A 12,163-nucleotide genomic window follows, 5' to 3' on the forward strand; every position below is an offset into this window, starting at 1 on the left:
AACAGGCAACAGACAGTATGTGACTCTCAAAGTCTAAAATATCGACCGTATGCCTCATACAGAAAGTCTGCAGGCCCCTGTTCCATGCAACTCCTTCCGCTTTCGGAGTCAGAGTAAGCCTTTAAAACAGAGGACGTATAATAAAGTAAACAAAACAAAACAAAAATAGAACACAGGACACATTACCGGGCTTTCCTGCTTCAACAGCTTCCTTTTGACTTAGAATAAAATCCAGACTGTACTATGGCCTAGAGTTACTTAATGATCTGGCTTTCACCTGTCTTTTCTAACGTCTCCTTTCCCCATCACTACCTATTTTCCCTATATCCTTTCTACAGACTCGGGGCCTTTGAACCTGTGTCCCCTCTGCCTGGAAAACTCCCCCCAGCTCACCCTGGCCTGCTCCTTCCCCACCTTCAGAAGTTTCCTACCCACGGAGGTCTCCCCAAGCACACTGTCTACACCTCTGTTCCTCACCTGTAGAGAGGGGATGATCTAGGTAGCTGTCCTTTAGGGTTGCCATATAGACACAATGGACACAGAACAGGGCCTGGCACACGGTAACGAGTCAAACAATGTCAGTTATTAATATAGTTACTACAGTATAATTTTAATAATAATTAAGGGAGCCCATCCCAGGCACTGTTTATTTCTTTGAGTTTCAAATAATCGGATGCCTGTCTCCCCTTATTAGACTGTATGCCCCGCGAAGACAGGGCCCAGCTGGTCTTGATCACTGATGGCTCTTCCACTCCTGGCAAGTGCCTGGTTCATGGTGAGAGGGAGAGCGAGGAGGGAGGAAGATGCCTACCTGGCCCACGAAGCCCTGGCTTCCTGAGAACCCGCAAGTCCCTGGATGTGTCCTGGAGGTGTGCCTGTATCTTCTGCAGGGGTGGCTTCAGGAAACAGCCTTATGAAGCCTCCCGGTCTATCCGCTGCAGGACCGTTTAGTTTTCAATACGCCGCTCATGTGAATGAAGCCCACGTGAGAAATCCCTCTGAAAGGTAAATTCTAGGAATCACTCTCCTTCCTCCAAATTCTCGATACGGTTTCTGTTCTCGGAAGGTGGAGAACTTTGTACCGTGATTACTGTGGTTCCCTTCCCACTCTGGCTCACGTTCTGTCTTCTTTCTGTCTCACCTTTGATTCAAGTTTGCAGTTTACTCCTTCCTGATTATTTTTCAAACCCCTGTTACTTTATTGCATTTATTTTCTTGTAAGCAAGACCAAATGCTTTGCTGAATTAAAAATTAAAAAAAAAATCAAAATGAAAGGCAATCTTGGGTAAATCACTTGACTTTAGCCTCAGTTTACTGAGCTGTAAAATGGGAATCCCGGCACCCACCTAGTGAGGATACTGTTAGGATTCAATGAGATCTATGAGAAGGTGTAGAGGACAGTGTCTGGCATGTGGCAGCCGTTAATCGGTACTAGTCACTTTTTACTTTAAATCAGGTTGGGATTCTGTAAGAAGGCTCGGTAGTACTCAGTACAGATTAAGGTCCTAAATTACCAGGAATAAATTCTCATACACTCAGACTGTGGACATATTAGAACCCCAAAGTCTACATTCACCTGACAACACTGTTCCTTGTGTGGACTCTTTTAAACATTTATTAAAAAAGCAAAATGTACGTTCATCTCAAATAGAACAGTTAAAAATGGTAAAGCAATACAAACAACTCGTTACTAGCAGCATCCAGTTGTTAGAAGGAAGGTCCCGCCCCACTCCTCACTCTGCTTGGGCAAGCTCGGCCTTTGCTGAGCCCGCTGCTACCTACACCGCCCTCCAAAGTAGTGCAGGTGAAACCAACGTTTATAAAATTAACAATTTAAGGTTAAATAAGCTTAAATAAGGGTGTTAAATACAAGACACTTCATCAAAGCTTCTGTACAAAGATAAAACAAATTTGGCATCGTACAAGTGATTCTGCTGGCTCAGGGCACACGGGGAGCTCTCGTAAGTAAGCAGGTTGACTCTTTTTTTTCAACAGAGCATGAACTATACAAAAGTGAACTAAGAGTTGAAGTAACTACTCAGTGAGCCATTTACAAGGCATATGTATCTTTTCTTTTCTTTTCTTTTAATCAGAACACTGTTAATATTCAGGCACCATCTGCTTCTGCAAATAAATAAGTCTCTAAAGGAACTGCATTTGAACCCGTGTTAGACACATCAGTGCTTTTTCTGTCCCCCTCCCGACACGGCTTTTCCAACTATTTCCCCTGCCTCTTTCTTATTGCTATGATAATGTGGCTGTAGAAATAAAAACTACTGTACATCCAAAAAAATAGAGCACCTTTAACATTAAAGTATATGTCTGATTATTTGTTCTCATGTTTATTTTACAATTCTAAAGCCCAAGCTATGGTCAATTGTTTTAATATCTCTACCAAGTCACCTGATATATAGGACATAAAACCCAACCCTCGTCCCTCAGGAGGGAAGCCCACGCAGAGCTCCGTTTCAGCAGAGCCTCAGAGGGCCACACTGACACCAGAGTTTACATTCATCTCCACACCAGCGTTACATTCATCTTCACGAGCGTTGCTCTCCGCGGTCACACGGCGGCTCCCTGTGCTGCTGGGGGCGTGGTGCTAGACAGAGTGGGACAGCAAGCACAGCTACGGTGGGCTGGAAGCACAGCGAGAAACCACATGTTGGCGACTGTGAAGGGACCCCGGGCTTCCCCGGGGCCCCTGGCTGGGCGGCGCTCAGGTTACGGCTTTTTGTCGATGGTGTTGAAGAACCACTCCGTGAACTTGCGCAGCTGGGCCGTGGCCGTCTGCGACTCCTCCTGAAGCCGCAGGTTGTCCTGCCTCAGATGCTGCACCTCGGCCTGCAGCACGGCCTTGTCCTGCTTTTCCTGGGGGAAGGGGGTGGAAACAGATGGTCATGCAACTGCCGGACACGCTCTCTCCTCCCAGCTGCGGTCCGAACGCTTCTACCCCGTTTTTTTTTTTTTTTTTTTTTTTTTTTTAATTGATTTACTTATTTATTTCTTGAGGCGAGAGGGAATCTGATTGCCCGCTCTGGTTTCTGCCGAAAACAGGGGGGTGGGGACGAGTAACTCAGAATATTCTTTCCTTTCATCCCACTTTGCTCCCAACAGGAAGCGAGACAGCTGTTATACGGGAAGGTGATTAACCACAGTCTATACTATCCTCTCTCTGAAAAAGGGGGCCTGGGAAAAGGTATAGCCTTGGACAGGAGGGCAGAGCTTCCCGGGTGCACCTCCTTACTGGACAAGTCGGAATCAGCATAGCTGCTGATCCTGGGCTTGTTTATCATGAGCTCATCTCATCTTAAAGCTTTCCTGGGACAGTGTATTTCCCTAATGACCTTCAAAGGGTGCCACTAAAAGCTATGTACAAATTATCAAGATGTTTCAGGGGCTTCCCTGGTGGTGCAGTGATTAAGAATCCACCTGCCAACGCAGGGGACACGGGTTCGAGCCCTGGTCCGGGAAGATCCCTCATGCCTCGGAGCCACTAAGCCCGTGCGCCACAACTACTGAGCCTGCGCTCTAGAGCCCGTGAGCCACAACTACTGAGCCCGCGCGCCACAACTACTGAAGCCCACGCGCCTAGAGCCCGTGCTCCGCAACGAAGAGTAGCCCCCGCTCGCCGCAACTAGAAAAAGCCTGCACTCAGCAATGAAGACCCAACACAGCCGAAAATAAATAAACAAATAGTATTAAGGAAAAAAAAAAGATTTTTCATAAGAATCAGACCTGGAGTTTCCAACAGACAGTAACGGAAAACATACAACACAAGTTTGAGCTCCCAGACGCTGAAAGGGATGTCTTGCCCCAGACAGAGAGAGGGGGGTCACTGTCACAGTGGCGGTGGGAGATGACTCGATGGCTAACCCACAGAGGCACCTGCAGCCCTGTGCCCACGGCCGTGCGGGTGCGTCGGGGGCTAAGACTCTTCAGGAGACTGGCCCCCTCGGCGTGTCTGGCCCTGCCCTCGAGCTTTGCTGCTATTTCCTGTCCCTTCTCACCTCTCGACCAAAGACACCGGTCCCAAGTGGAGGCTGGTGTTAGAACTCATTGCTGACTCAGTCCACTTCCCTCAGTCACAAGAGGTTCAAGCTCCTGGCCGCCCCAGGCCCCAGGGCTCTCATTCCCAACACGGCTCAGACATCCCCAGGGCCCTGCTGCGGCTCAGCTGCCCACCTCTCCTGAGCCCTTGACCCTTTAACTCCACCCATGGAATGCGTCCTGTGTCACCGAAACCTGCTAAACTCTCAAGCTTTTCCCTGGATATTCCCTTTATCTTCAGCTAGACATGAGTCTTGACTCTCTCCTGGGGACGAGGGCTTGTTCTGAAGAGCACAGGGCCTGGAGGCTGCCAGGTCAACACCTTGCCCCGGCTGCCCGGTGCAGGTAACTCCTCTCCCCTAAAATCCCAGCTCCCGTGAGAAGCCTGACATGGGCTGTAAGACCTGCCACCCCTGCTCTTTGCCATGGCTGACTATATCTCCACTCCCTTCCATCACGGAAGATTCTAGAATGTGGTTCACCTTTCTTCTTTCTTCGTCCATCCCTCATGTTTATTGATGATCTTAAGATGCCGTAGATGTTCCACTTGATTCAGTCTCTTTGTGACCTCGAAGACTGTCCTCCTCACGCCCCCTCCTGGGGCCATGAGGCCCCAATACCTTGAAGCTATTAGTGATAACCGCACATCTTCCTAAATGCTTCAAGCTCCCACTGCCTGACCACCACCTCTTGTCTTTCTAAAATAATTTCTCCAGTATCCACCCCTCCAAAAATGATCTAATCTACCAATCTTACCTTATTGTCAGCATCCACTGACACCCCCCCTGTGATGACATTATTCCTTCTCACCCACCTTAGACTCTGAGTCCCTCAGTTTAATCACATCCTACACACACTGAATGGTCCTTGTCTATTGCTGCTGGTCTTAATTTCTTGTCTGAAATCGAATATTGGTTAAGTTCAACTCTCTAACTTTTCTACACCTACATCTGGAGACAGGGTGACCAGCTGGCCCAGCTGGTCTGGGACGTTCTTAGTTCCAGCTTTGAAAGTTCTGTGTCCTGGGAAACCCTCCACGCCAAGCAAGCTGGGACAGCTGGTCATCCACACTGGAGGAAAATACCTAACTTATGCTGCAGTCTTACCAAATACATCTGGTCCAATTATCCTCCACTCTACACCTTACCCTCCATCCTTAAATCTCTCACCCTCCTTCCCATCGCTCACCCTCAGCTCTGGAATAAAGAAACAACCAGAGGGGAACTTTGCCAACCTATCTCTGTTTGGACTACAGCCATGCCTTGCTTTGCAGATACCGGTGTTTTACAAATTGAAGGTTTGTGGCAACCCTGCACCGAGCAAGTCCATCGGCGCCATTTTGCCAATTACATTTGCTCACTTCATGTTTCTGTGTCACGCTTGGTAATTCTCCCAATATCCCAGACTTTTTCATTATTATCACATTTGTTATGGCGATCTGTGATTTTCAATGTGCTGTAATTGTTTTGGCATTGTTTAGCATAAAAAGTATTTTTTAATTAAGGTATGTGCATTGTTCTTATAGACATAATGTTATTGCACGCATAACAGACTACAGTATACCATAAACATAATTTTTATATGCCCCAAATATTCCTGTGATCCAGTTTACTGTGATATTCACGGTATTGCAGGGGTCTGGAACCAAACCTGCAATATCTCTGAGGTAGGCCTGTACTCGTGTATGAAGGCATGTGTGCTTGCATGCATACGGACACACACACAGACACGCACACACACTCTGCTCTGGTAACTATGTGTGGACGGTCCTCACTCCCATCCAGGCCAGCTCCCTCTTTGTTAGGCTCAGGACATTCCCTCCCAAATGGATCATCTCCACCAGCGTTCATGCCGGCTGTCACCTCTCCCTTCTTCCACCAACAAAACCCTCCCCAGGGCCCCTCCCGGCCTCACCATCACCCTCCAGCTACAGCACTCCATTCCATTTCCCCGGATAGCAAAGCGGCTACTGATAACACGGTGCCGATGATCCAAAAAGAGCTCAGCAAATGTCTGTGGAATGAATGACTTCACATCTTTTGAGGACCAAGCTCGCACAGGGCGATGGGTAGAGCAGACGCCGACTCAGTAGGAGGAAGCAGCTTGGGGAGACCAGGCTTCCTGATAGCAACTAACTCTTCTTAGGTCAGCTCATAAATGTTGGTGCAACTGATAACTCACTGAACTGAAAAACGCTAGCCTCATTCTGAAGACTGGCCACCCAGGGCTCAACCTCATTCAGTCCGATCTACAGGACCTTGTGTCCCCTACAATGAAATACAGTAGCTGTGGGCAGGAAGATGGAACCAGACCTCAGGAGTCTCCGTTTCCATTTACTGTTGGGTTTTGATTAGGGCAGTTATCTTTCTTGAGTGTCTTTTTTTTTTTTTTTTATTCCTAATAGTTAAAAAAGGCTGATTGTGTGAGAGAAAGAGTTCTGAGCACGGGCTTCCCATCGATTGCTTTACCTTCCGAAGGTCGGTCTGCAGCTGCCGAAGAACCAGCTCCAGCTGGTTGACTTTCCCGGTCAGTGTGGATGGAGACCGCCCCCTAGCAAGGAAGGAAAGACTTAGAAAGACTCAAGCACGCTGAGGTCAAGACACCGCGGTCAAGAGTTTTCGTTGGTAAAGTTTTCACGTAAAACATTCTACTGTGCGCTTAGATCCCCGCAAGGAAATAAATAAGATTATGTCAGATGTCGAAAGTGAACGCATTGATGCTTTGGTGGAAAAATCCCTCCTGGGTCGCTTTTGATTTCAAAGGGGATTCAGAATCTCTACAGGCATACACATTGGTAAGAAAGCAAAAGATGGGTGATCTAAACGCAGTTAGCAGCTGAGATTAGGTAGCCCAGAACAAAGTCCTGAGAACCAAATATAGACTCAATGTCCCCAAATCTGCGTTTCTCTGTTAAGGAAGTATCAAGAGGCTCATCACCAAGATGAACATGCAAGTTGTTGATAACTCGAGTTGACAGAGAAGTTGGAATTAGGCGTGGGTGACACTGAAGGAACATACGCTCTGTGGTGATGAGCACGCCGAGAACACAGGGGTAGAGACGGCTCGCTCTCGGCACCCCTCAGCGGGAGCCGTGGGGCTGGGGGCGGGACCGGGGCTGGTGGGCGGGAGCGTGCCCTCGGCAGATGGAGGACGGTCAGCGAGGTACCCCCGTCTGATGCCGCTGCAGTGATCAGGGCAGATGCTGACCGGGCGTCACACCCTCCCACCCGGCCCGAGAGCCTCACCGCCAAGGGCACTGACTACACGTCTTGGCAGGACCCTCCCGCGGAGCACAGCAGTTATGCTTCCAAGCTCCACCCACCCGGCAGCGCAGAAGCCGACTGGGGCCCGCTCGGTCCCTTCTCTGGGTCCTGAAGGGCTGCGGAAGGGAGGTGGAAATGGTTTCCTGGCTGTGGCCGGGGCTGAGCTGAATCCCTGTTAACAACTGGGGCCCGGGACATGGGAGGGAGGCGGTCCACAGGAGTCACATACCCAGCGGCGTCCATGAAATCTTTGCCACTGCCAGGATCGACACATAAAGGCAGCTCCTGGGCCCCTTCCAGGTCCTGCTCGGGGTGCATATCTGTCAGGGTGCAGAAGGATGCCACTCTCTGGTCTGGGGATGGGAGACACACACAGAAAGAAGCATTAGTAATAGCCGCAAGGCACCGTTTCTTCGTGGAAATGAATAGTTGCTAAATAAAACTTTCCCCCTCCCCCCAGTCAGTTACTGCCCCGTGTGAAACAAAACAAAAGAACAAACTCAGGCAAGTTGCTGACAATCGGAAAGCATTCAGACTGGCCGTCCTTCTGGGCTGCATGGCACACTCACATCACAGCCAGGGGAGCAAGGAGCAGACACTGGACTGGCTAGAGCCAGTCTTTCTTCTGTCCACGTCCCAAAAAATGCCCAAGCTGCTGGCTGGGCGTGAAAGAACGGCGTCGGGGGATGACATGACTGATTCACAGAACCAAGGAGAGGGACCTCTCCTCAAGCTCTCCCCAAAGCCGGAGAGCTTCCTTGAGACAATGGCCCGGACACGTCACCCTGTGCGTCCCCGACCCTCCGTGCTTCCATAACCATGCAGACGTGCAGACAATGAAACAGAAAGAAAAGGTTACGGAGGATGGAGACCCCACGAACAGCCCCGGACAATCACCTAGATAGGACGTGTGGTGACAGAGTAGCCCAAGTTCTTCGTCTGAGTCAAGACCTGAAATAAGATTTAGAATTTTCTTTTGAACAGTGGTATCTCTCCTCACTTGAGAGCCTCTGGGGGCCCACATCAGGCTCAGGTGATGGAAATACAGCTGTGTGTGTGTGTGTGTGTGTGAGGGGCACGTGTGTACACATGTGTGCCAGTGTGCACATCTGCATGTGTGTAAGTGTATGTACATGTCTGCCTGTGTGCATGTGTTGTACTATGCCAGGAACTGCCCCGAGAGACAGTATATGCATCTCCAAAGAGTGTGGAGAGATGGTACGTTTCACGTGTCATAGTCCTGGCCGGACGCACGGCTGTCGTGACACAACAATGGTAAGTGGCATGCCACACACGTGCCAATCCAGCTGCAGGAAGGCGTGACCATTTGGGGTTTGCTTAAATGACCAGCTCCCTGAAGGTAAAGATAGTGGTGGTGAGAGAGGTTAGCTGCATATTCTCACTAAAACCCTTAGAGGAAGATCTGCAGTGTTTACAGCAGCAAGAGCCATGATCAGCTCGACTACCCCTCCTTAGCACGGGGCCATTTCTGTTCCTGGCACCAGTGACTTCACATCCAATGTCTCAAGAGCTAGGCAGGAAAGGGAATGTGATATTCTTTGGAATGGGAACCAGACTGGCCCAGCTCTGGGCGCTGAGCTCTGACACAAGAACGCTGGCCCGGAAATGCTGAATGGCATGCAGAGAAATCCTGCTTTCAAGCAAAAGGTACAGGGGAGAACCAGGGACACATCTAATCATCCACCACCCACCCACCCCCCCCGCCCCCTGGTACCCAAGCGCATCCACACCTGGGATCCGAGGGATACGGCAGGTGTGTTAGTGCTGCAGTGGCTTTTTCACGTGATTTGATTAATGGCTGAGAAATCGCACCGGGGTCCGTGTCAGGGGTGCTCTGATCTTAATTTATCCCCCTCTGTCTCCCGCTGGCTGCTGGACGCCTCTCCTAATGAGGCCACCTGCTCGTCTGGATTCTGGAGGGTCACGCACATCCCGTTAATCAGAGAGGATGGCGGAGGGGCCGGGGGCCCTGGAAGGAACTGGGCCTCAGGGATGGGGGCACCCACAGAGTCCGGGCCCTCTCAGAGCTGTGCTGAGTACCCCGCCTGATCGATCGTACAGCAGGCTCCCCAGCCATGTGTCCCTTTCCTCTGTCGTGACACCTCAACACCCGTGACAGGTACGCAGGTGTCCTCAACCGACATTCCTGTAAAGCTTTAAGGGGCCCTTCTCCACGCTTTGCACCTTGTACAGGATGAGAGGCCTTCTGTAACTATACATTCCTGAGAGACAACCAAGCTCCCAACTTGGTACAGACTAGTAGGGGTTTTACATCTGATGAAATAATTTGTAATTTAATTAAGATGAACAGCATAACTTGGGCACTGCCTACTTTTACACCTGATGGGAAGTGACCAGCAGAGGTGGGCAGGAAGGACGGGGCACACAGGCCGGGGGTGAGTGGCCCTGGGGAGGGGTCGAGGGTCTGGTCTACCGGAGTGTCCAAGATAACCCTCTGTTCTGTGATGGCCCCAAAGCAGGGAATGCTTCCCAGTTAAAAAAAAATCAACAGCAGAGGCATTTTTTATTCCACGGTGAATTTAACTACGGACCAAAAGGAGTGAAAGAAAAGAGCTTATTCTTCTCACTTTTTAAAAGAGTCTCATTGACTCATCCACATTTTATGCAACCCGGCAGTAATCTGGTTAGCTTGTATCTTTCTTAATATACTTGGTCCTGATGGTCAAGCCTAAATATCTCAATGAAAACGTCTTAGCTCGCTTCATCTATTTTTACCTTAATTGACAAAGTACCCACATATTTGAAGAAACAGAACTTGCTACTGGCAGCCATTCAAACATTCTTTGGGGAGAAACAAGGTCCCACCGGTCAGGAGGCAAGAAGCCAGAAATAGTTTTGCCAACAATGTAATTTCACAAAGAGGATTTCACTTTGAATCTGAAAAGCCTGGGAGGTTGAAATGCAACCAGAATGCTACTCGATTAAGTACAGACACTAGACTCCTTTGTCAAGGAGCTAATCTTAGTGACAAGTTTCCAGTGGGAGCTTTCTTCCTCCACAGCTTATTCTGTAATGATAAATATTCAGTAACCAAAGTGATTACTGACATGGAACCGAAAGGCACAGGCAAAACTGTAAGAAAGGGAGGCTCGGAGTATGAACCTTCATGTAATGGTGAGCACAGTTTCCAGTCACCACACTGTTTTGGTTTTTCCCTTTTCTGTTCTTTCCCCGTGCGAGCAAATCTGGCTAAGAGGGGACATAAGGGCATGGCTTACACGTGAAACAATCCTTCCCTTGAAGAATCTTCAAAAAACCTGATTTCAATGTCCGTTTCTTTTTTAAAATGTATGTTTTTGATTAGTATAGTTGATTTACAATGTTGTGTACCAGAGTGATTCGGTTTTATATACATATTCTTTTCCACTATGGTTGATTACAGGATGTTGAATATAGCTCCCTGTGCCACACAGCAGGACCTTGTTGTTTACTGTCCGTTTCTTATTTTAGTGCATTTAGCACTAAACAAGAGGGTGAACGGTCAGCAGACTATTCCGTGTCAATCTAGAGCTGACATGGCACAACAGTGGCCTGCAAATAATCCCCTCGACTCCAGGCAGGCTGCGTGGAGCAATGTCAGAGACCCGTAAGTCCAGGCCTGAATCGGGAGGGACGGTGCTCTGATCAACTAGAGCCGTGTCTGCCGAGGGCGTAGAACAGGAGAACGTATGCCAGATGTATGCCATACGAGACATGCAGGTGTGAGGCTAAATTACACTCAACCTATTTCCACAAATGAGGCTGTTCTAATATGTCTTTGCTACAGCTACAAATTACAGAAAAGCTGGGGCTCTCTAGCTACAGGTAGAAAATCACAGGTTCTGTTTCTGACAAACTGGGCTTATCCAACTGTAGCTTATTTAACTGACTGCCAGGAAAAAGAACATTTTTCAACATAAAGTACCTTGGTTTAGCCTTTTGTAGCCTACTGATGAACGACGCAAGGTAATGGTCTAGACTCTGAGTAATAAACAAAGAAAAGCTCTGGATTTATTCTTTAAGATACAAGTACTGTTGTCTGGTCCGCAACAATTTTCTTACTTTTGAGAGAATCTAAGTCAATTTACTATAGTAAATTAACGGTGCATTTTTCATCTAAGTAGCTGTCATTTTTCTTTTCTTTCCTGTTTTTTTAAACCTTAGGAGTCTTACCGTATGTCCCATTTTGTTTATGCTTATATGCACGCAGTGATTAAATAACAGTAACTAACAACTTCATCAAATTTAGGCTGAAGCTTCAGAACCGAAAAAGTTCTCATCATAAACATGTATGCTTATTGCGCTCTGTTTAAGAAACCAAGGGCAGCGTAAACTTCCATTTTTTCAGAAAATACACTTATGTGGAATATTTCATCCCCATGGCAGTGCCTGACAAATGAGTTGTTAATTGTGTACGTGTCACGACCACACACATCCACTTGCAACAGTTACCACCAGCGGGAAAGAGCTGAGATCCCGAGGGGAGGAAAGGCCCGTGGGGACGCATGCAGGACGCTGACACGCAGAGAGCCTCCAATCACCAGTTTATAATGTTGCCTTTGACACGTGTTTCCACGTAAGACAACATCATCCACTCAACGAATGCTGGAGAACACACCAACTGGCAACCTCTGATATTTTGATAAGAGAACTACTTTAAATCCTAGAACTTTTAAAGACACTCCACTCTTCCCTTCCCTGGCTTCACTGTCCGCCCCACAGCTAGTCGGGTTTGTTCACTTGACCATATTGGGGGCATGGGACCTCTCTCTGTCATTCGGTCCCTCTATATTTCACATTATTTTATGTCACAAGGGAAGTGACAGATGATG

The 12,163-nt window shown here is 48.4% G+C and overlaps 1 protein-coding gene across 5 annotated transcripts in view; it reads right to left on the reverse strand.

Moving 5' to 3' along the window:
* Positions 1-1,560: 1,560 nt before the first annotated feature.
* The window catches only part of SIPA1L2 (signal induced proliferation associated 1 like 2), a 109,572-nt gene continuing 98,969 nt past the window's right edge, over positions 1,561-12,163 (reverse strand). For 3 of the 5 annotated variants that reach the window (XM_032609201.1, XM_032609204.1, XM_032609200.1), the window contains 3 exons: positions 7,540-7,663; positions 6,516-6,597; positions 1,562-2,868 (listed from right to left, as the gene is read on the reverse strand). In XM_032609201.1, the coding sequence (XP_032465092.1) occupies positions 2,722-2,868; positions 6,516-6,597; positions 7,540-7,663 (353 nt within the window). In that variant the 3' untranslated portion in view covers positions 1,562-2,721. Of the gene's footprint in view, positions 2,869-6,515; positions 6,598-7,539; positions 7,664-8,207; positions 8,262-12,163 lie in introns of all 5 variants that reach the window. The other 2 variants (XM_032609205.1, XM_032609202.1) reach the window with 2 other exon arrangements.

This window comes from Phocoena sinus, chromosome 16 (assembly GCF_008692025.1).
Source record: "Phocoena sinus isolate mPhoSin1 chromosome 16, mPhoSin1.pri, whole genome shotgun sequence".
Lineage (NCBI taxonomy): Eukaryota > Metazoa > Chordata > Mammalia > Artiodactyla > Phocoenidae > Phocoena > Phocoena sinus.